This window comes from Channa argus, chromosome 18, assembly GCF_033026475.1.
Source record: "Channa argus isolate prfri chromosome 18, Channa argus male v1.0, whole genome shotgun sequence".
NCBI lineage: Eukaryota > Metazoa > Chordata > Actinopteri > Anabantiformes > Channidae > Channa > Channa argus.
This window is the reverse complement of record NC_090214.1, coordinates 17456612-17483338: the sequence shown is the minus strand read 5'-3', so window position 1 is coordinate 17483338 and position 26727 is coordinate 17456612. Positions and strand designations below refer to the sequence as shown.

The following is a 26727-nucleotide window of genomic DNA, read 5'->3' as shown; positions in this document are numbered from 1 at the left end:
GGCTTTGTGTGAGGGTTCTAGATGCTGCAATATGAATGAGCTGGAGCTCACAGTCTCCTTCAAGTACCCTACAATTATAACCCTCCATATATTAATATAAATTAGACTCATAATTATAATATGCGATGGTAAGATAACTTGAAATAAAATCTGCCAAAGAAGCATAATTATATTTTTAATTATAGTTATATGTGACATATGAAACATGTTGCATCTGCTAAAGTTTTAGTAACACTCCCTGCACAAGGGGCGCAAACGCAACCAACATCTTTGGTGCAGTTGTCCGGGAAACCCGCCAAGTACGAGCAGTTTGTTTGTTACCATCAGAAGAAGGCTAACAAAGCTAGTTAACGCTATCATGACCCAGCAGGCTGCTGCTCTGCAGACCTACAACAATGAACTTGTCAAATGTAAGTGACTTGCTTTATTAGTAAGGTTCATGTGGAGGATTAGTAGTTATTAAAACTAGTTTGATCCTGTTGGCTCACTTTATCTGCTGACTTTGGCAGACGGTTTCTTTGTTTTTCAAAAGTCTACTCCGAGTTAGAACATGGAGGTAACACATTCTCCGTAGCATTAATTAACATAAGAGTTTTGTTAGATTAAAGTTCACATTAGCTGTTTTTATGTAAAGTTAAGTTTGCACCAGTCTTACTCTGAGCATTTCCTAAATATTTTGTTAGTTCAGACCCATTTTCTGTTGTAACTTAAGTTTTCTTTTCTGCTTGTTCCTGTTTCTGACATGACTAGCTTTCTCTGTGGAATGAATTTGGTGGTTGGTCTTCTCTCATTCTCTCTTCCAACAAAACTTGTTAAAGCATCAGCAGTCAATGCATCTCTGTATTTTGAAAACTGTTGTGGATCCAGTAGTGGCAAGTCTTATGTAATCTGTGAATCAATTACTAAGTTTTGTGAGAAGGCTTTCAGTAACTCCAGTGCATCTTCTTTGTACTTTCCTCCTGTATTGTGCTCCACTTGTACAGATTTTGCAGGATGAAGTTCAGTGCCCAACTGAACAGTCCACAGACCTGTTTTCTCCATTTACAAACTGCACATGGTGTTTATCTTAATGAGGTTATATAAGCTTGGGCTTTATCACGTTGTCTCTCTGTTTGGGTTTGTTTCATATTTTTTCTCCTTTGATAACATACACACACATACACCAATGAGGCATAACATTATGACCACGTGTACAATTTAATGCAATCCAATACAGAAGCTCTGCCAGGGATTAATTGTGATTTTTTTTCGGCCACCTCATTCATTTTAAATGTATGTCCGGCCAAGGTAGATGACAGGTTTTGGGAGGTGCATTGTTTCACCACTTCCATATTCCAATCCATTACAAAAAAAAATCCATCTCATGGTTGAAAATGATTGTGTTTGCTGGTTGCATTCATACATAGTGTTTCGATGATGACTGTCTTATTAAATGAGCTACAGCCATGTGGAACTGTGATGTAGTATTACAAAAAAGTAAAGCAGAGCACAGCAAAGAGGACTGATTCTGGATTTAGTAGCAGACTGTAGCTTTAATCTGGCACCACATTTTAATCAAAAACAATATGGGATCCACATTTCCTGTACAAAAGCACCACTATCTTCCAAACTCTGTGGCATTTTGCTGTCAAAGAACAAATCAGCAGCCATTTTGAAAAAACAGAACTTCTCTTGTGATGGGACCATAAATAAGACTACAACACTTTAAGCCTACAGTTGTCACTTCGCACATGTAACATACAGCAAGTGATGTCTAAGTTAGAAGTATTCTCACATAGGGAGAAACTTGATTTTATTGAAGGGTTAGTGCCTGGCCATCACAGAGATCGGATGCTGCAGTAAGCTTTGATTAGTTTACAGCACAAGTCAAAAAAAAAAAAGAAAAAGTTACCGTCACCTGATTGAAACATTGTCAAAAAACCAGCTCATTTGCTTTATAATTCTCCTGACAATGCTCTGCTCTATCCACAGACAGGCTCACACTGAAATAACTGTACAGGACAGATAACGTCTGGGCTTTCTGACTTGAACACTTGTGTTCTCACATGGAGCTCCTCGGGTAAAGTCCGGGGATGTTTAAGATGACAGTGCATGTGTGAAAGCAGCTTCACACTAAAAAATTAAAAAATAAATTAAATTGCATTTTACATTCCACATAACCAGAAATTGGCTGTCTTCAAGAATAAATTTACATTTAGATCTCACCTGTAGTGCCAATGCTAAGGAAGTGTGTAAACCTACAGAACACATTTACACAGTATTTGGTCACAGTTTTAATTGTATTGTCTCTGTACTTGCAGGGTATAATGCTGACAATTAGCTTCAATTGGTTCTGCCATGTTCTGACAAACGGATCAGGGTAAAATAAAATTAATAAATGAATGTACTTAATAAATGAATGTACTTCCTATTATATATATATATATATATATATATATATATATATATTTATGTGAACACCACTTTAACTTTGCAGCCATTAATGATAAATCTAATTTCATTATGTTTTGAATGGAATAATTATAGTTAGAATGGTTGTATATATACTTGTATGTATAATGTATAATGCGTGTCTTAGAAATGCGTAAAAGTTGAATAATGAAGTATAGTAGAGTACAAATAATACAAAATACAAATTCCACAAAACCTTAAAGTACTTAAGTAAATGTCCAGAGACCCACTGTGTTGGTACAAGTACAAATCCTATACAAACAAAAATGCACACTGTACTGACTGCAGTATATGTTGCAGTATCTAAATGGTGCTTTCACTGCCTCCTTTCTTTTTCCCATCACGAGCTCGGAGTAAGATAAAGACCAGTACTGCAGTGAGGAGAAGGACAAAGAGAAAGATAAGACCTCCCCACGCTCCCGGGGTCAGGGCCTTTCTCAGCCCTACTCTTTCCGCTGGCAGCAAATTGCTCAAACTCAGCATGTAGCCCAGAGCCCAACCCACTGAGGCATCACCTGCCTAAAGGTTTAAAAATGAACCAAGTTAGTCCAACACAAGTCATTTTGTAAATACATGCAAATGATGACGTTCTCACCTCTTTCCTAAAGGAAATGTGAGGGAATGATGTCTCATCAAAACCATATCCTCGCAACATGAGGATGTTCACAAACACAGCAGAAGCACAGTAGTTCTGCAAAAAAGGCTTTTGATCTGGAGCAAGAAGCTGTATCTGGAACAAAAGTAAGATCTATGTTAAATGTTTACATAAACATAACCATATTAAAAAAACTTAGTATTCATAAAAACGATTAGGTCAAATTGGCCACATTAAATCAATAACTGTATGTTATTACATACAGTAATCTTTACTGTATGTTTTGATATAGACATAAAACTTCAACTGTGCAAATAAATAAAGTTCACATTATAGGAATAAATAAACAAAATAATCAAACATCCATCCAGTATTTTAATCTTTCAGTAAATAAAAATCAGGCAGCACACACCACATTGTACTTATGCAAAGGTACAAAGGTTACATATTATTAATGAAAATAGAGAGAAATTGGAAAAGAAGCCTTACTTCACTCAAACTCATCCGGCACACTCTTTTGGTGGCCTCCTCCAGTTCTGAAGGTGAGCTCACAGTGACACCTGGAATTTTCTGCAGGAAGGAGTGAATGTAGAAGAATGCAGAAAATGCCTAGTAAGACAGGAAGAGGGAATACAAAAAATGTCAATAATCTTATTTTGGGACTGAGTGCACACAAAAAAATTTAAAAAGTTAAAATCCCTTAAAGCTCTTCAGTATTGCAGTAGCTGGGTGGAAGATCTCCAGATTTACAAGCCGGCTAACTGACAGCACCATCATCCTAGCAAAAGTAAGTTGACACTTCTCTTAAGCTGTTATGATCCTATTTTGATTGATTTATTTTTTTTAATCAGTCTGACACAAAAACACACTCACACTTCATGTACACATCATATTCAAGCTGACATTTAGTGTATAATGCTGACAGTGTGTATAATCACTGTGTCATCCGTTCCTCTAGCCTTTCTTACCATAAAGTTACCAGTGACATTTGGCTGGAAAACTTTGTCAAAGGAGCATTTGGAGAAGTGACAACTGTCAAAAGAGAAAATCTCAGACACGTTGCCCAGACAGTGTTCATAGTGTCCGCTGCCTTCCATTGTAAAGGAGGCCTGGGGGTCGTAGGAGCTGGGTCTGTACTTTGTCGTACATGGAGAGTCGAATATACTGCCGAAGTTTAAAACTCTGCTGTGGCCTACAGGATAGCAGGGGTTATCGATGGACCCTGAGTAACCCTGAGACTAAACAGAGAGAGACAGACAGAGAAACAGGAGAGTTACGTCGCATATTCCCTTAACAAACCTCTTAAAAGACTACTAGGGTTACTCATTATATATTATGCACATAACATTATTATTTACTTTTCAGTAAAATGGTCCATTTTATATTTCAGGGCCATAAATATTCTAATAATTTCAATATAAACATTGTCCAATTACTTTTGAGCCCCTACCATTTTAGCTCTATGAGTTAAACATGCTGAACCACAGAGCCTGAAAAACAAAACCTTGTCTAAACATTTAGTATGGACTGTATATTAACTGTGTTATTGAATGGATTTGTCCAAGAAACTACACTGAAAATGGTAAAAAATATTTTCTTTCGCATCACTTTTGTCCACCAGAAAGCACTTTTGGCAACTTTTTAAAAAATATATATTTTGATTTGTAGGCTATATACGATAATTTATATTTTGGGCATTTACTAAAATAATGTCGGAAATCTGCATGTAATTGAAAAGAATACATTTACAAGACTTAAGGCTGTATGTTCATTAGGGGTCCAACATTGTGGTGTTAACTATGAAGCCTGAATCTGTAGAGAAGCCTGGTTCTCCTGAGTCTAAAGAGGCACTGAACATGTGAGTCTGACAGTTAATGTTTTGCCACTGTTGCCATACCAACTGTATGATGCACAGCTGCTGCAATTTGCATTCATTGGTGCATTCATTCATAAATATACATGCAGTTAAAAAGTAAATATGAGAAATAAGGGGAACATTTTAATTTGTTTTGTTGGGAATTATAACTTGGGTGCAGTTACTGAAAGAAAAAGCAAGGTGGAACTAATGTGCAGAGTAGAGTTACACAGAGGAGATGTAAAAAGGAAGTGGAGAGAAGTTAACAGAGTTTTACTAGTAAAAACATATGTAAATGTAAATGCAGTCATTCAGTTCACGTTGTGCAAATGCATGACTGGACATTTTTTGTAAAAGTTACAGCTCAGTTCCCACATCATCACTTGTTTTGGGTGCCAGCATGTCTCTAGGAACACTTTCTTTCTTCATATAAATATTGATACGACAAAATGACAAATAATCATTACATTTAAATACCGGAAATGAACCAGAGTAAACGATAAAATGACTTTAGGTTTAGTTGAGCATGAAAACAGTGTGTTGCACTCACCTTCACTATAAGGGCCAGCAGTCTCTTGAGCATCTGGTTCTGCCCATAGCACAGGAAACTGTGTGTGTATAGAGAGTACTCCTGACCGTACAGACGCATCTTCATCATGTCACGATTGTCCTCTACTTCTTCCTGAGTCACAAATGTTATCTGGGTGGATGCGCCACCCAGATCAAGTGCTCCTACTGTGGGTCTGTTGGGGCTTAACCAGTGGCCTACAAAGCCATACTGTAAAAGAATAATTAGGGAAACAAAAATGTCCGTTTATTATTTCCACATGCTGTCTCATAAAACATTTACCCCTCTTCAGTTACATCTAAATGCATTTATAAAGTCATCAGGGATGGGTACCAAAACCTTCAGGTTTAAATTAAAGCATAAAATTTAAATTAGTCCAGCATTAAACCAAAAATATATTTAAAATGAATTATATGATAGAAAGTTTCTACTTTTAGTACTTTTTAGCACCTACCACAAAAATTACAACTAAGCCTATCAGCCTTTTGTAGTGCACTGAAGATTTCCAAATTAAATTAATATAATTTAACAGATATAACAGATTATAGTAGGGTTAAAGTACAGTGGCCTATAGGTGCAAGACAAAACAACAAAACAGAAAACAACATTTCACAAAACACAATAAAAGAACAGAAAATTCATAAGCATTTCCCAAAACATAATAGCAAAAGAGAAAACTAAACACCAACAACACAGAAAACACAGCATTTTAAAAAGTTCTCTTCTAAGGCAAAAGTATTATCCTTACCAGACCTGTAATCTCAAATGGGTCATTTGTTTGGTTTTTGGTAAAAAATCAATAGGCCTGATTCACAAAGAGTGCACAAGTACAAATATGTGCTTACATGCAACAATTTCCACGCAAGGATTTACTAATATTTTCTTACCTGGATTTGTTCATACTCTGTGAACTAATTTAGAAGTTTACCATGAACACATACATGATGAGGAAGACCCAGCTTTCTTAGAAAATGTAAACACACAACTCTTAACTAAATGCATAGTATATTAAAATCAAATCCATTAAAAATGCTGTAATAGACAATATTTAAAACCATTAATTGCATTGGCCAAATGTATTAAATAACAATTTCAGTGTTATTTAATACATTTGAAATGTTTTTCTTAATATGTCAAAATGGAACCAGGGCATTATGCAGCAAGAATCTTTCAGGTTTAATAATTTACCCACTATGGTAAGATCAGAATTGGCAAGTCAGCATGTGTCATGAATCTAAAAGTCACCCTACAAACTGACTCCAGACACACAGTTCACACAAGCTGAGGTACCTTTATAAAGTTTTCTAAAAGATAGTTGACAGTGACCCATCCATAGGCCCCTTCTTCTTGACCACTCAGTATGACTGCTCCTCGGTAGTTGAAAGGGTAGGACTGGATTTTTTGGCCCACTTCCTGCAGGATCTGATTTGACTGCACTGGACTGGAGATACTGGTTGCGAGGGAAAAACAAGAAAAATAAAAATAAAAAGTTAACAATCTTACCTGGCATAGATAACTTTTCAAAGTTTTGTGAATACAATGCTACTGTAAGATGTTCAAAAATAAGGAGCTTTCAAACCCCAGTAGTGTGACCAATAAACCAGGGCTTAAGATTTTATCCCTTACCTACGAAACTTTAAAACTTCAACTGAACCAGCTCCTCCTTTGAAGGTTTTGTGAAGACATCACAGTGAATTCAATTATACACGTTTTACAGCAGGACCTGAATACAATTTCAGCTGCTCCAGGAGACTCTACAAAAGCCTCCAACAGGACTATCCATAAGGTGCCGGCAAACAACCTCTCTTCACATTTTTTGAAAGACTGGACTTTATTTTGTTCGTAGCCTGTAATTCACACCATATGTGTTCATTGGGAGAATTTCCTTGAAGACTGGATGAAAAGTTGGATTTTTATTGTTCCATGTGTACGACAATTAAGACAGAAACACACAAATGATATTACCAGATGGGAAAGTGAATAACAGGGATTCTCTTCTTACAATGGAACCTGGAAGTGTGTGGGATATATTGGGCAGCAAGTGATCATTTTAACCCTGAGGGTGTGTGAAATGTGTTGGAAACAGAAAACATGGACAAACATAAGGATTTGAGTAACTTTCACAATAGTCATTCGTCCGACAGAAAGGTGTATTAGAGTCTGTTGTTCGGTCAGGGTTAGGATGACTATGCTGACCTATGTCCACTGCTAAATCCACTCCATGTTACTTTGACACATACCACCTACCTACACAGTGCTGTTCACCAAGTTCACCCCTGCTGAGCCATATTTACATAAAGGTAAACCTTGCGCCTCGACTGTGGTGCAGGAAGGTAGAGCGGTTGTCCACCAATCTCGCAGTTGTTGGTTCGATCCCCGAACCCCAACTTAGTTGCTCACGGCGAGTGTTGGCCAGCTGCATAACAGCTCCCCCATCGGTGCGTGAGTGTGAATGGGTGAATGAGAAGCAGTGTAAAATGCTTTGAGTGCCAAAAGGTACAAAAGCACTTACCACTTGACTCCATGGACATTTTTAAAGACCTTGTTGTTGGATGAGGCCTGGCTTTGCTGCACATCTCCAACACTTCAAATCTTCATGCAATATCACACTTACACACAGGAGTGTGATACAGACTGAATATTTAGTTGAACTTTGCTTTTAGCATACTTTGCCTTTTAAGGTATTCTAAAATGTAATACACTGTAAAAAGGCTGACAAACTTTAATAAGAAGACAACACCAACTTGCAGTGTGCCATTTTATATTCTCAATTTTAAGTGAAACTAAATAAACAGTCTGGTTTCACAGACGTGCTGACTCACTTTAAAAGCCTCATGCCAGCTGTGGCTCCCAGGTACACAGGTGTGAGATGGTGTCTTTCTTTGGGGATGTCTTTCACTGCTTGGTCCAGACATGCTTCTAAACTCTGGCCTGCAGCTCCCCGTTGGCCCGCGTAGCTGGATATGCCTCCTCCTGATTGAGTGATGACAGGACAAAAAATAAAATAAAACAAAAAGAGATTACATGCTCAACTTGTAAAGTCATGTTCTGATGTTGGCACAAAACAGTGGCAGTTGTTGTGACACAGGTGCATCATAACAGCATAAACAGCTGATCACACCCACAGTATCGAAGCTAAATGTCCTGACAATACTGAGAAGAAAAACTGGAGACTGAAGAATATTGCAGCATTGTGCAACCTAAGATACATAAGAAGCCAATTGTTGCCATTAGCTTTACCATCATCACATTGTATGTCAATTCAAAGTCATGAAAGATCATGATCGTGTTTTATCAGCTATGAAATATTGTGGTTTTCGATATTTGTGTCATTACAGGGTCACATTTTGCAAACAGCAGCTTTAATTTGTAATATAATTCTGATAAAGAAAAGAGGAAAAGTCTCCATTTACTGTTTCTCTTAAACATGAAAAATCTATTTTAGAGTTTTATTTCTAGTTTACAATTAACGGAACAGGTAAAGCAACAACAGGAAAAAGCAATACGTTTTTTTCGAATGTAAAACGATTCAGATTCATAAATTGGATTAAATGTGAATGAATTAATAAATATAATTGCGAATGCTGTTTGCTGAAGACTACTAACGTGCTAATGCTGTTAGAGAAAGTAAATTCAATTGAATATTGGTTTCTTGTTAGAGAATGTAGCTGTAGTGAATGAATGATACATATAATACAAACTTCATTCATAATCTGCTATAAGGATTGTGAAGTTGCTAACTTCTCTGTAAAAGCAAACTAAAGATTGCAGAATATGATTTTGTTTGATTTCTTGTTGCACTCAACCTATATAAATTCTTATACAGGGTTATTTGATATTTGGGCCTGAATCATTCTGTGTTATGGATTTATGTTATGTCATGGATTTATAGGTCAGGGCTTTGGCTAAATGAGGTTATAGTTAGAAATTCCATTAGCAGAGACAATGTTGAAGTAATGTTAGCAACTAATGTAAACAAAAGAAAACACAATTGGCTTAAGGGAAAACAAGAGTTGATGAGAACATGCCGCAGCCAGCAGGTGGATTCAAACCAGGGACCTTCTATGTGTGAGGTGGCAGCGCTAAACTCTCCACCATTGAGCTGCCCCAAAAGTAAACAGGTTATTCAAACATATTTTTATATCACTAATACAATAACACTGCAATAAACTGTTTTACAGTTTGTGTAAATGTTACGGATGATTTGGAGAAGTTTGTGTCATGGTCTAGTTGACGGCCAGCTTGACATACAGTATGATATTACACACTCTATGGACCATGAAAAGAGATAATAAGAGCAGTTCTTATTCAAATGACTGAGTACCTTCTTTGAGTCTTGTGTCCAGTTTTTATATCACATCCATGGGCGAAAAAGGCACCAAACACCAATGGAGCAAAATGACCAGTACAACTTTTACTCAAGACATGTAGTGTAGAAGATTTATGCCACCACACAGTAAAATATAAATACACTCTCACTATATGTTAGACTCACTCATTATACTATTTGAGCTTTCAAATTCAATTCAAGCAAATGTCTTGTTAGTTTGAACTTGTTGGCTTATTACATTGTTACCGTGCCAATTACCTCCACATGACATGAATGGGGTGTTACAGTAACACAATATCAATCCAGAGAATCCAGAACAGAAAGAAAATGGATTAGCTGTGAACAGGCCTCAGGGCATCAGTACTGGTACCAAAGGTTTTAATATGCAAAACATGTTTTTTTTTTTAGAAGAGAAGCTCCTTGTACCTACCTTTAACCTGACATTCACCATGCTGGGTGACCACACCTGTGCCATTTTGCTTGTCTGCCGGCCACTTGTATATAAACAAAGCTGTATGCGAAGATCCAGCATCCAGGACAATCCCATACTTAGGGAGGTGAGAGGCAGAAAAACAACAGAAGAGCAGGAGTTATTTTTAAAATGTGTGGGCCAACAGCCCTAAAAGGGTCCCAGCTAGTGCAATAAATCATCAGCAAGGATATTTAGCATTTAGATTTCAGGACCTGACTACTGGCGTCTAAAAAAAGAGAGTCTCCTGGGTTCAGAGAGGACAGATGCCCGTCTTTTGGGCGGGGAAACCTGTACTCTCACTTTTGTAATAAAATGTTATTTCACATTTTTTTTTCTATTTCTTGTACTTTGACATTTCCAGTTAAACAGCTCATCATTGAAAAAAACTAACTTCAAATATGAGTCATGAGCATTACCTCTGAATCAGAAGGTCTAGGTTTGTCACAGCTTGTCTTTGTGCTTGCAGTAGCTTGTTTTCGATGAAGAAGCTCTAACGTTTCCATTTCAGAATAAAAGCACACTCATTTTCCAGGGCAAACAAAGAAAATAGTGTTGTTGTGGTATGTTTGTGTATTGAATTTTTCACCTGTTTATAATACACTGTTTTCTTAGTACATTGTGCAATGTACATGCTCCTCAAGTACATTGTGGAGCATGTACTACATTGTACTTCAACTTAAGTAAAGCTTTTTAGGTGGTACTTCAACTTGGAAATATTTGCACTTTTACCTGAGTAGTGCATTTGTGCACTTCCAACACATCTGAGGGCAAATATCTGTTTAACATACAGTGGAAAAACCTTTTCGAGGACTCCAAATTATTGCCATAGCTCAGCACTTTTTACATGTCATGAAAGGAATCAAAGTGGGTAGAGCATCAAGTTGGGATACCTATGGCTGTGGGAAAGAATCCTACCCCACCCGGTGTGAAAATGGCAGGGTTGCGGCATCCAGCATAAAAACTCATGCCAAATCAATGTGCAGAACACGTTCCGCAGTGAGAACCCCCGCAGGGACAAGCCAAAAGCCGTTGTTGTTCTTCACTTAAATTATAGGAATCAGGTAGTGTTGCAGCGTTGCAGGTAAAGATCAAACTCTCTTCCTCTTCATAAATTCATACATTCAAGGAATCATACATTTCAAAACCAGAAGCTGTCTGAATATCGCTAGACACCTGCTACTCTACATGCAAGACATCACTTAAAACATTTTAGTTTTTTGCAGGAATTAATTGTAAGGTTGGACTGAGAGCTCAATGCACTGCAACAAGTCTGTCCGTCCATTAGTGCCACTTGGAAACAGCCGTGTCAATAGCAACTGACAACTGCAGTGTTTCTGTGCACATGGATTAATAGTTTGTTCTCACAGTTTAACAATTTGTTTGCACAGTTTTGTCCATGCATCAACGTGTCCATGTCCATGTGCACAGTTTACAAGTCAGTACAAATGACCTTTTATACTCCCTGGTCCCTCCCTCTGTATTTAAGGTTTTAGAGTCACCTTGATAAATTGTAATTGAAGTGCCTCCCCCAGGCAATTTTTAAATGCCCCATGCATGTGCAAAAAGTATATACACCTGCACATCCTTCCACATTTCTGTATTTGCACAAGCACAGCCTCTTAAATTAGGTGCACAGTAACACTGCATGGGATTGTTGTTATGTTTGTGATTACTGTTGTTCAGTGAACTGTAAGGAGCTGGTCCCCACACTTGCCAAAACAGAAGAGCTCTAATGATTTGTTTTATCCTTTTGTTGGTGGCACTATACTGTTGCACTTGTCCTCCCTGCAAATTTTTCTTTAATGTGACTGGCTCACTACATTGTTACTATGGAAAAGACAACTACATTATACTAAAAAAAAAAAAAAACAAGATATTTAACTGGCAAGAAAAAAACAAGGAAGAAGAGAACAGAAGCTGGAGTTGACCTGTGCTGCTGCAATCCTCCTCTGAATGTCAAACAGCACTGCACCAGTTTCAAAAGACTGTGAAGTACTGATGAGAGTTTTACCTACTCAGAATTTACCATAAAGTCTATCGGAGTAAGAGCGGACAGATGATAATCATGGCTACAGTGGCCCTGAGAGCTCACGGCACTGAAAATCAAGAAAACACATGCAAATAGACAAAACACATGCAAATAGACAAACCAAAGAAAGAGAAATGTGCTGCAAATGCCACAAAACAACAGAAATGTTTCTAAAAATACATCTACAAATCTTACTGTAACTTTGTAACGGATGTAATCCCATCAGTTTATCTACATAAAATAAAAAATATTTCTCTTAATAATCACTGGATGGTTTAAAATGATTATAAAAATCTGTCACTATCACTCACTGATCACTTCTTCGTCTGATGTGGTTGGTTTAGTGTGGAGGCTGCTACCACACTGCAGCAGAACTTGCTCAGTTAATAAGATATGTGACAAATCAGGCTAAATGGTTAAATTATTGCTACAGCAATCAGACATTAGCCAGACTCACTAAGGTCAACAGGGTGATCGCTACGAGCATTTGCATTTAAGCTTATTTGACAGTGTTTCAAATAACAGTTTTTTTTTGGGGGGGGGGGTTTACTAAGGAGGTTGAATTTGCTTATGGATACAGTAAAAGAGTTATTCATGTGAGCATCACACCCGAGTGTGAGAGTATGTGTATGTGTGTACGATCTTCCCCACCCATTGTTAGACAGGGAGACAGCAGATACACTGCATCAGAAACACAAATTTGTGGTGTTGTGTTGTGTTAATAGTGACATAGTGAAAATTATAGTGAAAATAATTAGTAATATCAAAAGGAATTTGCATTAACATGTTATTATATATCACTTTAACATTTTAACATTGGTAGCTCCATGTATAAATAAATAGTAGCATTTCTCATAAATGATCAGGCAGCCCTGAAGGTGTCATGGTGATGAACAATTTACTTGTTTTGTGCTTTGTTTTCTTTTTTTATGATTTTATATAGTGACCTATTTTCTCTAAGTCTTTACGGTCTACGTAAGATGTTAAGTATAAGTTTTTTATGGTGAAAAGGTTAATTAAGAGTTGTATAATTGTGTCTGCCAGGCTAAAGAACCCACACGTCATAGTCTAACACAACTAAACAAATGCTGGCGTTAAGAAGGCAGACATTAATTTCATAAAGGTGATAAGTAATGCATAAATTGCATAAAATGCATAAAGTAAGATCACACGTTTTTATCTCGAAGAAAATCCCTGGATTGGAATACATAACAAAATAATACACACCCAATTTAACTTACTGTTTTATTTGAACTTGTGGATTTTCATAGATTCAAGGTTCAAATGAGTAGACAGCGTTAAACTAATTCATGAACTCTGAGAACAGGAGACAATGCAAACGTACACGTCTCACAGCAAAACAAACAAGAGAAAACTACCTCAACCAACTGATGTCACCAAATCCTCCAGTGCCACCGATTTCTATGTGGCACCTTCCTCTCTGCAGCCTGCACGGCACCGCTGTACTTACGCACCCAGTCAACCTGACACGCTGAGAAACGCTGATCCTAAAATACCCTTTGGAGCAGACCTTACCATGAACCCCGGTGCCTCCTGAACGTCCTCAGTGGGGATGGTCAGAAGCAGGATTGCAACAAGTCCAAACACCAGCAGCGCGGTGGGGACGACGGGGTGAGCGCAGCGCTGAGCCATGAAGCGACAGTGACCTGCTGGAAACTTGAGCGTGGACTCAGCAGCAGCCAAGTTGGAGAAATGGCTGCGGGTTTTCCGTTGGCCAGGCGTTATCACAGCCTGGCTGTGGTTCACGCTTCACCTGCTGCCTGCCTCCTGTTTTACATTTGACTTGAGATAGCAATGTGTGACCTAAATTTATGGCCAGTCCCCTTCCGTGCGCTTGAAAGCCCTCTTCTCGGCGAGTGAATAAAAAGCAGCTCCAAGGCTACAGAAGCCACGGAGAGAAAAATGTTTTTGCTTTGGCCACGAACTGCTGAGAGGACAAACCTGCTGCTCATTAATTACAGCGGTTAGCGAGTGGGAAGCTGCACGACCATTTCAGTGTGATCATTCACTTGGTAAAGGTAGAGAGGAAAACTCACATTGTTCATAATAGTTCAAACATTATTGGATTTGTGCACCGCTGCACCTCAGAGCTGCAGGAACAGGTTGTTTCCGCCCAATAGCTCTTTGCATGTGAATGGGCGGAGTTTAAAAGCGTAACTTGCAAATGACCTTCTCCTTTGAATATCCTAACAAAGCATGGATTTAAGGATCCCTTTTTTTTTTTGCACATGAACTTTTGTAAGTGTGTGTCTACATTAAGCAGAATAGATAATGCGTTAATTCCAAAGGGCCTCTGATTATTGCACTCTAGCCATTCTTCATATTGCCACTAAGGGCACACATTTTAATTTTCGTATTCAGGCACTTTTACAATATGCTAAGCATTACAGGAAATATGTTCACTGTCCATATGCAGGCTTTATTTACATGTGGTCTGGAAAATACCACAAATTACAATGAACAACAGATGTTGTGCATGCTGGCTCAGTGTTTCACTTTTATGGCTGGCAGACCATGTCCTTTCTCACCTGTCAGATTGTTTTTATATAACATAGTGTCATATATGAATCAGGAAATAATACCAATAAAACAGCAGGCTGTGTGAAGATAAGTGGTAAAATTAGCTAAAAGCTGCAATTAGTCGTTGACATAGTTCAGAGACATTTAAATAAAAAAGTAATAGTTCATATTCTTAGTAACATTTTACTGACAAGTTGATTTCTACTGACATCTGTAAAAACATAATTTTTCATTCTTGTTAAAGGAGATTCATTCTTTTTAGGTCTGACATGCTTTTATGACCTGGCTCAGTCTTAAAGGATGCCCTACCTATTCTTGCCTGATCTCATCACCCACTTAACAATTACAATGAATAATTCTAGCTATTACATGTAAACTATGAATTATCGATGAGAAAAAACCTGCAATATCTGATAACGATAACAAACATTTTTCTTTTACATCAAGCTATAAATAATCTAGCAGTGGGTTCAGACCACTGCTTAAAATGTGGTCGTGATCAGCCGGACCAGTCAGCACTCTGGATCACATTATTCTCCCTGAACAAGTGTGACAGAGTGTCTGATCTGATCAGGACAGAAGGTCAAATGAACCAGAACAAATATCTCACCTGACTCGATCCTGCTTGGTAAAGGTGCCATTAATTAAAAGTGACAGACAGGGTTGGATTAATGATGATAATAACATTTCACCAAGTTCACAAAGTTGCTTGTGACAGTGACTGTGTTGTGGGGCTGTGTTTCACTAACGTATCCAGGACTGTCATAATATTAACCTTTAAATGTGATGAGCTACTTTCAAAACAAGTTTTAGACGAGGTTGAAGAGAAAAATACTGTTGTTTTGTATGTTATTTACACCTGTCCTTAAATTTTTCTTTCATTATCAGTCATCATACATAGAACCACGGCATTGTGTGATGTTAAGTCTCGTTTGTTCTCCCTCAACATTTGATGTCTGGCTCTTAGTTGCTCAACATCCAACAGGCTTTGGCTCTCTGCTGCTTTCTGCTGGGCAGGTCACAAATGCTTGCCAGACAAAACGGCTTAAAACACTGTAAAATACAAAGTACACTAGGCTTGAATAAATATGGCAATAGGATAGTGAGATAGTGAGATTAGCAAAACAAGATCTAAAATGTAAACTGCACCACAGGGGATTACACGGGAATTATGTTCATCCAAGATAAATTTGCATGTAGATTATTTTACATGAATTATACCAGTTAAAGTGCTGGGCTTAACCCAAAACAGAAAATGTTGAAAACATATCAAAAGAAATTGGCAGATGTCCTTTTGGAAATTTGTGCTATTAGTTATTGAAGAGAGTCTCAAACAGGCTAAACTAGAATCCCCACAAAAGGCTTTTAGAGGATAATGCGCTAATCCCACTAGGGGTTACTAAGGCAGAGTGTGGACTTGCAGAAACACGTTTAATTGTAGCAGCCAGGCTGATATATTTTGAGTGTAGTGTGGATGGGTGGTAGCTTAAATTAAAATTGCTTTGTTTGAAAACCTAACATCATTTTCTGGCAGCGTTTTAGAAAGAGCAGTAGTTAAAGGATGCCTTCTTGGATAGTTAACTTGCGTGGACAGTACTGTCTCCGCACTGGTCCTATACTCAGTAGACTATGACATTTTGGTGAAACGGTGGTATTGTGCTGCCAAAAAGCATTTGACACCTCATCCTTGCTCTAAGCCTTTTAACTGATGCTCTTGCTTTATAATCTGCAGAATTTGTTTTACCATCTTGTCTTCATGGCTCGATCTAAATGTTTAATTTTACTTATTTACTGCAACTGTGCAGCAACAAGTGATTCTGTTGGAATGCTTCCTTTTGTAGTTATAGTTTTAAGCGTAAACCAGATTTTCTTTTTTTATTGACTTTTGGTTCGACAGAACAAGCATTCAGAATACATGACCTCGGGAAGCAGTGATTGTATTGATAAAGTAACTGTTAGTCAGAGTCCTAGAATAATTAAATCACAGGAATTTTTGGATTTGACAACGTAAGTATATTTTATTTACAATTGTATAAACAAGATGCTTCTATGTAAGTTCTTCACTGAAAAAGGTAAGAAAAACAAGTGATACCTCCTCTTCCAAGGTTTTGTGTTTGTGTATGCGTTAACTCATGCCTGTGTAACACAACTGTTGTGTGCATGTTGTGTAACTTTTAGACATTCTCTTCTGAAGTTGTAATATAAGCTCGGTACAAACTCCTAAACCAGATTCTATTTACATTTCATTCAATTCTGATGCTCCACACAGCTCAGCTAAATGTACACGGCAAAAACAGGCATCCAAAGAATCCAACTAAAGCGCTGATAACAACACATAAGCATGCATAAGCCACAACGAGGACGTGATCAGAAGCAAACTCTTGGTTCATGTTTAGAAACTAAATTGCATTTTACCAATGGGATTGTAAATGCTATTCTCTCAACAAAGTATGAAGGTATTTGTACATTTAAACAAAAGATAATAGGTAATAGTTAATATGTTTCACAGATGTAGTGGTTCTGTTTCTGTTCCTTGGTTTGGGCAACCCCTCAGCATAAAGTGCTATGCAGTGCCAGACACCAGAAAGGACGTGAGTCTTTTCAACAAACAGCAGTGGTTTCTCAGCTCCAGAAAATGGGAAACGGCCTGTTTTTGCATCTAACCAAGACCTGTACACAAGCTCACAACTTGAGCAAAGCTTTCAATTCACTCGGGCTCCTTCGTGTAAAAGTTTCTCCGGTGCAAAGCAGGGAGGAGGTTTTGCATGAAAGGCCGAGTGCTGGTTGGGTGAAAAACCTGGCCCTTTGATGCAACCCCTTCGTGACTGGAAATGAGAAAGACTGCGGCAGCAGGAGAGAGGAAGAGAGAGGGTGTCCCCAAACTCAACATGGCTTACGGCTGAGCGTCTCAAAGATGCCTGGACATAAAAACATCAGTATTACTTAACTGTTTCATCAGATTACAAATAAATCTCTAATGTCATATATTCGCCTGCTTATTTCTTGCTATGACAAGTAGTAAAGCTTAACAGATCTCTTCAAGAAAGTAGAAATAAAAACATGCATTTGGCAGATTAGTAAAAAATTAAAGGGGATAAGATGCACTTTAAATAAGCACAGAATCTTTTGTATAGCCTTCAAAATAACAATAATCAATGTCTCCGTTCAGATACATAAAGCTCATATTAATTTAGAGCAAACACATGCCTCTATCATCTTAACTGGCAGATTAGCTATGTCCTCAATGTTAGTTCTATTATTGGTGCTTCCCAATGAAATAAAAACCAGCTAAAAAGTGTAGATAAAAACATAGGTAGTTCCTATTAAAAATTCATTCATTCAAGATTACAGTATTGATTGTATTGCAGTATATGTTGTTAAGAAATGCTAGATATGACTACTGTATCTAGGCCCTAATTAGAAGTGATATGTAGCGTGAAGAACTCGATATTTAATAAACTTAACCAAACTAAAACTAGGCTGCTAAATGCTATACAGCTCGTCAGGAAATTGGAAAACATCAAACATGAAGTACAGTAAATTTCAGTGAGTAAAAAGGACAAAACAAGGATAAATAAGTTAAATAGGTTAGCTAATAATATACAGAAAGAGAAGGTCTTATATGTGAGTCAGATGGGTTCTTCTGTGCATGCTCAGGGACCCTAAAAACATCTAAGGCCAGGTAATCCTGACTTTAAAAAAAGGTGCAAGTTCAGTGTTCAGTCAGCAAGCTGTGTCCTCACAAGCTCCACTGGCAGGCGGCGTAGTGACAGCTTTCGGCTTTGACAGCTAAGGGAACGAGGAGAGGGCGTATTCCCTCCCCATTCCACTTCCACACGTCCTTCCTCGTCTTGTTTCCTCTCTCCTTGGGGAGCGTCTCCCTCTCCTTAGACCACGGTGCTGACAGACGGGTCAGACAAGTTAAGTTGGCCCGTGATGTCAGTGGGTGGGTACTGCTGCAGAATTACAGAGAAATGGGGGAAAAAAGGAGACACAGCACAGGGCGTCATTTCTGGGCAAAGCAGCATATGGATTTGTGCAATTTGTTTGTATAGTGATCTAAACGTTCATCTTGCTCTTTAGAACACTTGTGCTCCATTTATGCAGACCTTTAGAAGGAGTAGGGTTCTCTAGACCCCCTCAGGCAGACCCCAGCTTTGTTGCCATTGTCTCTGAAGTTAGGAATTTTTGTAAAGCAGTTTGGCTGTGCCTGAGGTGGCCTAGTCAGGAGCAGACGTAAGGTCCTGACATACATGACAACAGCAAATTGGAATCAGGCGTTTATTATGACCAATTTTAGCCTTACAACATGACTGAGTGATAATTTCCTGTCGTGGGAAAAACAGACAGCTCATTTATCTCCCTGCAGTCATTTGTATGCATGCAGACAGGCGGCTTCTCGTTATTTTTGCAGCTGTAGAGGAGAGAATGGACTTTAGGCTGATTTCAAAGTGCTGCTGTGTCGGACTCTTACGTCCAGTCCCCGCTTCACTGTGTGCTTCTTTTAAAGCAGAGAGCATGGAATTGTAGGCATCTACAGTGCTGAGAGGGGAAACTAGATCCCGATTGCATGGAGATGCTTAGTTTCTATGGCAACAGTGATTTTGCTTTTCACCAAGTCTTTTCACTGTTTGACTGAAAATAGTAATCCATATTAGTTTTTTTTACAATGCTGAGGGTGCTTCTGCTGCTAAAAAGCAGAATGTAGAAAGCAAAAGAAATAATAACTGATTAAACTTATGTTGCTCTTTTTTGTGAAACTGCGTCATGTTTCGGAAGACAGTGAAACTGGGAGGAGCGTTAAACTCCTGCAATATAACTGATTTCCAACATACAGATCACAATCCTGACTCAGCATGTTGGAAAAACCTGCTTCATTCCACATCTTTTGTTTGCATGTTATTATTTATCACAAATAATTATATACATAAATAAGTTGCAGAACCAAAGCAGGAAAGAGGCCTGCCCCAGTGTACCCATATTAAATGTTCTGTACTTTTTGTTTTCTTCAATTAAACCAGACCTTAAGATTTAGGTGCCTCTAGTTTCAAGCAGATAGATCCACTACTTTCAAGCATATGCACTTCAGAAGCTGTTATGATGCAACTAACGTGCTGATAGACAGGGTAACATCCAGTCTGAATAGTAAAATATTGAATCGTCTAAATAAACTGAGGTCAGACTGGATGTCCCTCATCTTCTTGACCTGCAAGTTGCATCATCATATGGCTTACAGCCCCCCTTTGGGGTCTCCTCATGTCTTGCACCTTGAGGGCCTGCTAACAGCACACCCTACTGGGGTCAAGTGGACCAGCAAAAGAGAGACACTTCACTGACATCACAACCACAGGTAATGCTTAGACAGCTACTTTTTCAACACAATTACGGTTGTATTTTTGATATTCTCTAAGGAGTATTTCTACCTCCTCTACTGTTACTACATCTATGACAGTTACAGTAATTGGCATGCTTGCAGAGGAAGAGAGGAGCAGTGTGGCATGTGGGTGAGGGACACTGACACTCAAGTCCATTGATATCCATTAATATAAAATAAGAACATTTATATGAAATCAAAATAATGGTCAAAGACTGAAGATGGCAAATCTTTCAATTAAAGCATCTGTTTTCATTACACTAAGTCTTGTTGTATTTTTCCACTGTGAGCCATATTTTTCCACTATTGCTCCTGAACCACCATTCAAACCCTCATGTAGACATATTGACAATGGTCATCCCACTCTTCTCTTCAAATGAGACCAACTCTATTGAGTAAACTCTAGGGAAGAGTAAAAGTGGTTTGGTTCAATTCAGAAACATTAATAAAATAAATAAAAAGACAGTAAACACAGGAAGAAAAGAAAGAAATTAAATAAAAACACACAGAATCTGTTTAACTTTGTGACCTGTTAGCTTAGCCGCCATAGGCTACAGCTCCGCTGAGAACACATTTCAAAAGACATTGTTAGTACAGGACCCTCTCTGAGAAGATGCCTGTGCTATCTCCCGGGATTAGTGCTGGTTTTTCTTTCCTTTTTAGAGGCCCATGCCAGATTTGGTCAGCGACCAGCTATGTCTGGCAGGGCAGCTGGGCACAAATGACCGTGGGTCACTGGTTTTGTCAGAGCACTCCGAGCTTGTAGAGAACATTCTCCCGACTGCAACGAGCAGGGCTTTTCAACTGAACTGTGAAGGAATGGAGGCAACCTGACACTCTCATTGTGCTGCAACAAAGAAGATGGGGAGCAAAAACACAGGGATGTTGTAAAATGTGGTTTCAAAAAAAGAAGGGAATAGCTTGTATCTGTGCTTGCTCTGTAACACAGTGAGAGCATTAGGCTTCACAGAGTTTGTAGCCCACAAAGACAATAATTAAACCACATAGGAAGACTTTCTTCACCACCTGGAAATACATCCTGAAAGAGGCATTCACAGTTCAGACCACAAGGACACTGAAAAATAAACAAGAATTATGACAAAGAAAATATGACAAAGCAAAAAATAAACTGATTAATAGAAATCCATGAGTGTAATCCTGGAATAGACGTGTGGATAAGAAAGACAACGCATTAGTTTTCTTCTCAGCAGGACTGACCATCACGACTACCTTGGAAATGGATTGAAGAAAAATGACAAAACACCAGCGCATGCTTCACCAAAAGCAAACCCACAGCGGCTGACACCCAAACGGAGGAATTGCGGGCGGGATTGATGCAAATAAAGGTGGATATACAAAGGATCAAGCATTCCAAAAGACAGGACGCGGACACAAAGATAGAAACACACACACGCTCTTAAACAATGCACACACCACCACAGTGCCACCAAATAGGACAGAATCACCAGAATCCACGTCCAAACCAGAGGCAGGAAGGAAGAGCAGCCCAAGACAAAACACCACTGGCAGACTGCTTGCTTTTGTTGCCCCCCTCCTCCAGAAGCCTCTAATGCAATCAAGACCCCCCGAAAAAGTCTGGGACACTTCCCTCCGCCAAAATTCAGAGCCCAGCTCCTGGCCTACCCTGACCTGAATTCCTTGCACTGACGCCCTCTGGCCTGTAGAGGAACTACAGATGCTAAATATTGATGGCTGATCGATGGTGAACGAACAGACATGTGGCAGAGGCCGCGGAGCCGTGTGGAAATGGATGAGTGGAACATGGTATTCTCTCGCGGTCGGATATGGGGATGTAGGCAGAGAGGACAGAGATAGAACAAGGAGAGGCATGAAAGACAGAAGAGGAGGAGCAGAAGAAGAGGAAATAGAGCGAAGAATAAACAAGGGAAGATGTTGCTTCTTCGTCTCCTTACCGTGTCTTTGGAGGACCTACGTCTCTTGATGCTGGAGGCCAGGGTGGTACTGATGGACCTAAAAGAGGCTTTCTTTTTGGGGTCGGGCTCTGCTCTACCACTTTTCCTATCCTAAAATAAATATATGTAGAGACATTATTCATGTTCTCTGGCTGCGGTGAAAACCGTGGTTTCAATCTCACCCATCCTCTCTTCCCACCACCACCACAACCATCTGCCACCCCAATGAATAACCTTCTTTTATATTGTCTAAATAGAGTGACGGTCCTTGTGAGAAAGACTACTTGCATTTGGAAATGGAAAATGTGCGCAAAGAGGGAGAAAGAAAGGGATAAAGCCTGTTAGATATGAAAGTGGAAATAGTCTGTTCACTCTGATATGAGGACATTCATTTGCATTTTAAGCAACATTATCACACTGGGACTGCACAAAATGGTACAGTCGTCCTCTAGAAATGTGCTGACACATTCACTCGGCACCTAGAAATGCATTGGAATGAGTGATGACTAGTAAAGATGTCAGTGGGTGTGATACCTACATAACCCTTTAACCTTCTAAAATACTGTATTCTGCCTGTACACTTGCCTAAACAGAAACTGCAGTCTTAATTAAAAATGGATCATCTACGCATGCCAAATATGACTTAACAAAATATCGACAATCAACGTGGTACTTGTTTCTGACACAGGTCAGAGCTCTGGATAACATTTTAAAACACATTTCTGTCAAAAACAGAAAAGAAATAATGAAAGAAAAACAAGCAGTTTTAACCATATGCTTACAAGATGGCGAGGCAAATTTGGTGCCCACCCTCCCTCACTCCATTAGAGTGCCCCACAGCTACTCTCGGCACAATAACTGGGTGTTTGTGTGCAAAAAAAATTAACTCATATTAAGGTATTTCTTACATCCTGAGTCTCTAGAGAGGAAGAGGGCTGCATAGGGGGAGAAAAGAAAAATAAAATAAATTTCCATCCACTTGATCGTTATTACTTTAAAGATCCTTAAGCAAAACCCAGGGGAACCAAAAAGGGCGAATAGTTGGAAAAAAGCTAGCAAAGCAAACAACCACATCCAAAGCCAGGCAGGTATAAAAATTTCATCAGAAGCCACTAAGATGCATATCAAAGAGCGACAATAGTCAGTAATTAAAGCCCATTTAAAGTCATTATACCACAAATTGGTATAATGGAAATTCACCCCACACACAAGGGAATGCGATGAAGTATGAGATGTAGTGCAAGGAAATAACGTTTGAGAAAGAATGGTCACCTAGTGTAGCTGCAAAACAACACTCTGACTGTAAACTAAAGTGCAAAAAAAAAAAAAAGAGGATAGATCTGCAAATACTGTGGGATTGAGTTCATGATCTGAGAAGATGGAAGCTACAAAAGAAAGCATTTTAAAGATGGACGTTGGTAAGATGTGTTATAAATGGCGGATGAGCACGTAGTTGCAGGCAGGGAGGCCCTCTAGGTGGGCAGGGCAGTGTGGTGTGAATTTCACATGCCAAAAAACATTTTATGAATGGAGGGAAGGAATAAAGGAGGAAAACATAGAATAAGTAAACATAAAACAAATAGCATGACAAATCAATCCTGGCCAGCACTGGCCCCGCAGTCCATCCTTTTTCATCAGGTCACATGTCTGGGCTTTTTTTTGGATACATTTGTACCATCACCCCACCAACCAGCACTTTTCCCCCAACCCCCTGATGGCGTGGTATCAGGTGGAGAGCCGGTTTTAGCTGGCGTGGAGGATAGATGACAGTTGACAGAAGAGTGATTGGTGCACAACATCACTTGATTTGAGCGCACGTAATAATAGAATACAATGTTTTTTCCTGTTGGAAGATAACATCTCATGTTAGTAAATGGTGAAAGCCAGCCTGTGTGACAAGTGCGTCTAACTGTATTCGTCTTCGTTTAGGAGTGATCAATGCCCAAGTGGCATCAGCTCTCTTCTTTCAATCTGGACTGTCCACCATTTCTTACACGTGTGAGACGGCAGGAGTGCAGTCTGGCCGCTCTGAGCACTGATGAGGCGCTGCGTGTGCACAGTCCCGGCCATGCAGGGCATGCTGGACCATCAGATGAAGCGTGGCATGGGACTCGCACAGTGTGCAGAAGCCGCTTGTTTCACGTCGGAAACAGAAGCGAGCTGCCACACTGTCATTATACAACACATCATCATTTTCATCGTCATGGAACAGGGTCTCTGACACTCTGTTTTCAATCCAAACCAGTTTCAGTCTCAGTTCAGACAGTGCACTTTTGAGTAACAACTTGTTTTAAAGAGAAAATCCAATAGCTGAACATGTGTCCTCTCAGTGATGTTGTGGTCAACACAATCTAGTAGTAAGAGCATGTGCAATCAATATTACTGGCCAATACTAACTGATTACATATTTTGGCAACAGCACAAACGGCAAAGCAGATGATAAATCATACTTAAATACAAATTCCTTTGAACTTCACTATTCAAAATACAAATGTATTTCCTGTGACGATTTTTTTGTACTGAAGAAGGACTATCGTAGGCATGTATTTCTAACAATGCTTCCGCTTTTATTTCTTAGTAATTATGTTTTAAAAAGGAAGAGTGTACTATGAAAACAGATTTTGTTTAGTCAGAAGTGCACGTTCTCTTACATTACATTCTTGTGTTGAAAGCTATGAGACTGCACAGTACTGCAGAGAGCTTTGCATAATACACCAACCTGAGGCTGAATAAGCACATAATAACATACAAACACGTGTACAAGCAGTCAAAATGATGCCACACATGGGACTTCTGTGTTTTATTGCTGGCTGCACTAAGGAAGGAGGAGGCCACATAAACTGTGAACTTTGGGATTTTTCACTTTGTCGGGTTTGTGTTCTATGTGACCAACCTGCCATTTTTAATTTATGAAAATAAGATCACAGTGACTAATCAAATCAGTCCATCTGGGCAGTATGAATAATATCTTGAATAATATTTATGCACAATAGAACAAATTAGCTTGACTCCGTGGACTTCCTCTGAGCTCTTCACACGAGAACCCATAACAGCGGCTATAGTTTGAGCAGTGTGTTATTCAATATTTTAGCTCTAGGGTCCACAGTGGCGGTCAATGAGAAAGAAGAGCATACATGTGTCGTCTTTGTTCAGCGGTGCGGTGAAATAAATGTGATCATCGCTGACATGGATCTAAACCGCTCTGGTCTACAGGCAGTTTAGTGTGTCCCTCTCCTTTCTCAGTGATGCCCCCCGTGCATGCATTCGCCTGCTATATGCGCCTAGGGAACGTACATCCATATGAGGACACTCACGACAGTTGACACACAGTAGGTCGATTGCAGACACTCTCAAGAGGACACTGAATTACTGACGGGCACTTGAGATTTTATAGTGTACCTACCTCCAGCACTGCTGACTATATACAGCAGGGCAAAACACTTAGATTTGGTTCAAGGCTTACAGAGAGGCAGCTGACCGGCTGCCAGGGCCGCATCACCGACTCACAGTCTGATTGGCAATCAGATGTTGAGCACTTATACCTCCCTCTAAGTTATCCAATCAGGGAGTGAAACCATAAAGGATAGAGGATAGTGTGTGGGTGGAGGAGTGGGGCTCCAGTGATCACCGCTTCCCAGCCAGCCTTGATTGCATTGGAATACGGAGGCAAATCACATCCTTAATTGGTTGTGTGGTGTACACTAGTGCTTGATTGTATTGTGGTTTAAAAGGTTGGTTCACTCAAGGAAAAAAAATGGCTTATGGCATCTTATTATGTTGATGCTATATTAAATTCCAATTACTTAAATTTGATTGGTCTAGTGCTACAGAAGTAAAGAGACTAGCATGCAAAGTTTTATGTGTTTTATGTGACGTAGTGAGCACTGTACTACAAATCACTGCAGTGTTATTGTGTCAGGGCATTGATTTTAATCTTTATGCTCTATTTACATTTTTAGCTCCTGGTCACTGTTAGTATGGCTGACAGAGTGAAGGAAATCAATCATCACGTGATCAAAGAGTTCAACCACTCAGTATTCCCTGTTAGTAGTGTTTTTTCTGATGTTTCTGGTGGAATTTTTTTTCATTGACTTCCATGTCCACATCATCTGACCTTATGAAGCATTTAAGCGCCACAGCAGCATCTTAGAACTACCAAATCATGCCATGAATGTGGAAGCCGAAGCTTAACTCTAGATGTCATGTTGGAAGGTCACGAGGCTAATAGTCTTATTAATAGATGGTGACATGGGAGAGGAAATGGCCCTTATAATTAGTTACATACTAAAGAGGGGGTCCCAGCCACCGCTTGACTTCCTGAGGCCTCCTTACTTTCCTGCAGGCACACACAAGAGACACGGGTGCCGTTGAATTCTAGGGACTGTCAGGATCTACAGGGTGGCTGCTCACTGTGCCTTACAGCACATGAAGGCATCAGAGATCACGGATTCTCATATTGTGATCTGCAAGTCATACTACTGATGTACAAAATGCAAAACTCCTAGAGGAGCTGGGAGACAGAAAATGATGCCCATGAGGGTCTTTTCTGGGTATCTTGCACCCCAACTTTGACTCCTC

General features: G+C 39.2%; 2 protein-coding genes across 14 annotated transcripts in view; both read right to left on the bottom strand.

Annotated features, from left to right (window-relative positions):
- Positions 1–1512: 1512 nt before the first annotated feature.
- Positions 1513–14391, bottom strand: entpd2b (ectonucleoside triphosphate diphosphohydrolase 2b). Its single transcript, XM_067483821.1, has 9 exons — positions 13837–14391; positions 10230–10347; positions 8292–8442; positions 6760–6919; positions 5452–5679; positions 4015–4284; positions 3536–3655; positions 3047–3181; positions 1513–2970 (listed from the first exon to the last, which is right to left on the bottom strand). Exons 1-9 carry the CDS (start codon positions 13951–13953, stop codon positions 2755–2757), a joined length of 1515 nt encoding a protein of 504 aa, XP_067339922.1. The 5' UTR covers positions 13954–14391; the 3' UTR covers positions 1513–2754.
- Positions 14392–16831: 2440 nt separating this feature from the next.
- The window catches only part of grin1a (glutamate receptor, ionotropic, N-methyl D-aspartate 1a), a 33184-nt gene continuing 23288 nt past the window's right edge, over positions 16832–26727 (bottom strand). For 2 of the 13 annotated variants that reach the window (XM_067483808.1, XM_067483810.1), the window contains 4 exons: positions 26435–26485; positions 23058–23084; positions 22150–22260; positions 16832–18797 (listed from right to left, as the gene is read on the bottom strand). In XM_067483808.1, the coding sequence (XP_067339909.1) occupies positions 18729–18797; positions 22150–22260; positions 23058–23084; positions 26435–26485 (258 nt within the window). In that variant the 3' untranslated portion in view covers positions 16832–18728. Of the gene's footprint in view, positions 18798–22149; positions 22261–22312; positions 22433–23057; positions 23085–26434; positions 26486–26727 lie in introns of those variants that run through there. The other 11 variants (XM_067483811.1, XM_067483820.1, XM_067483817.1 and 8 more) reach the window with 9 other exon arrangements.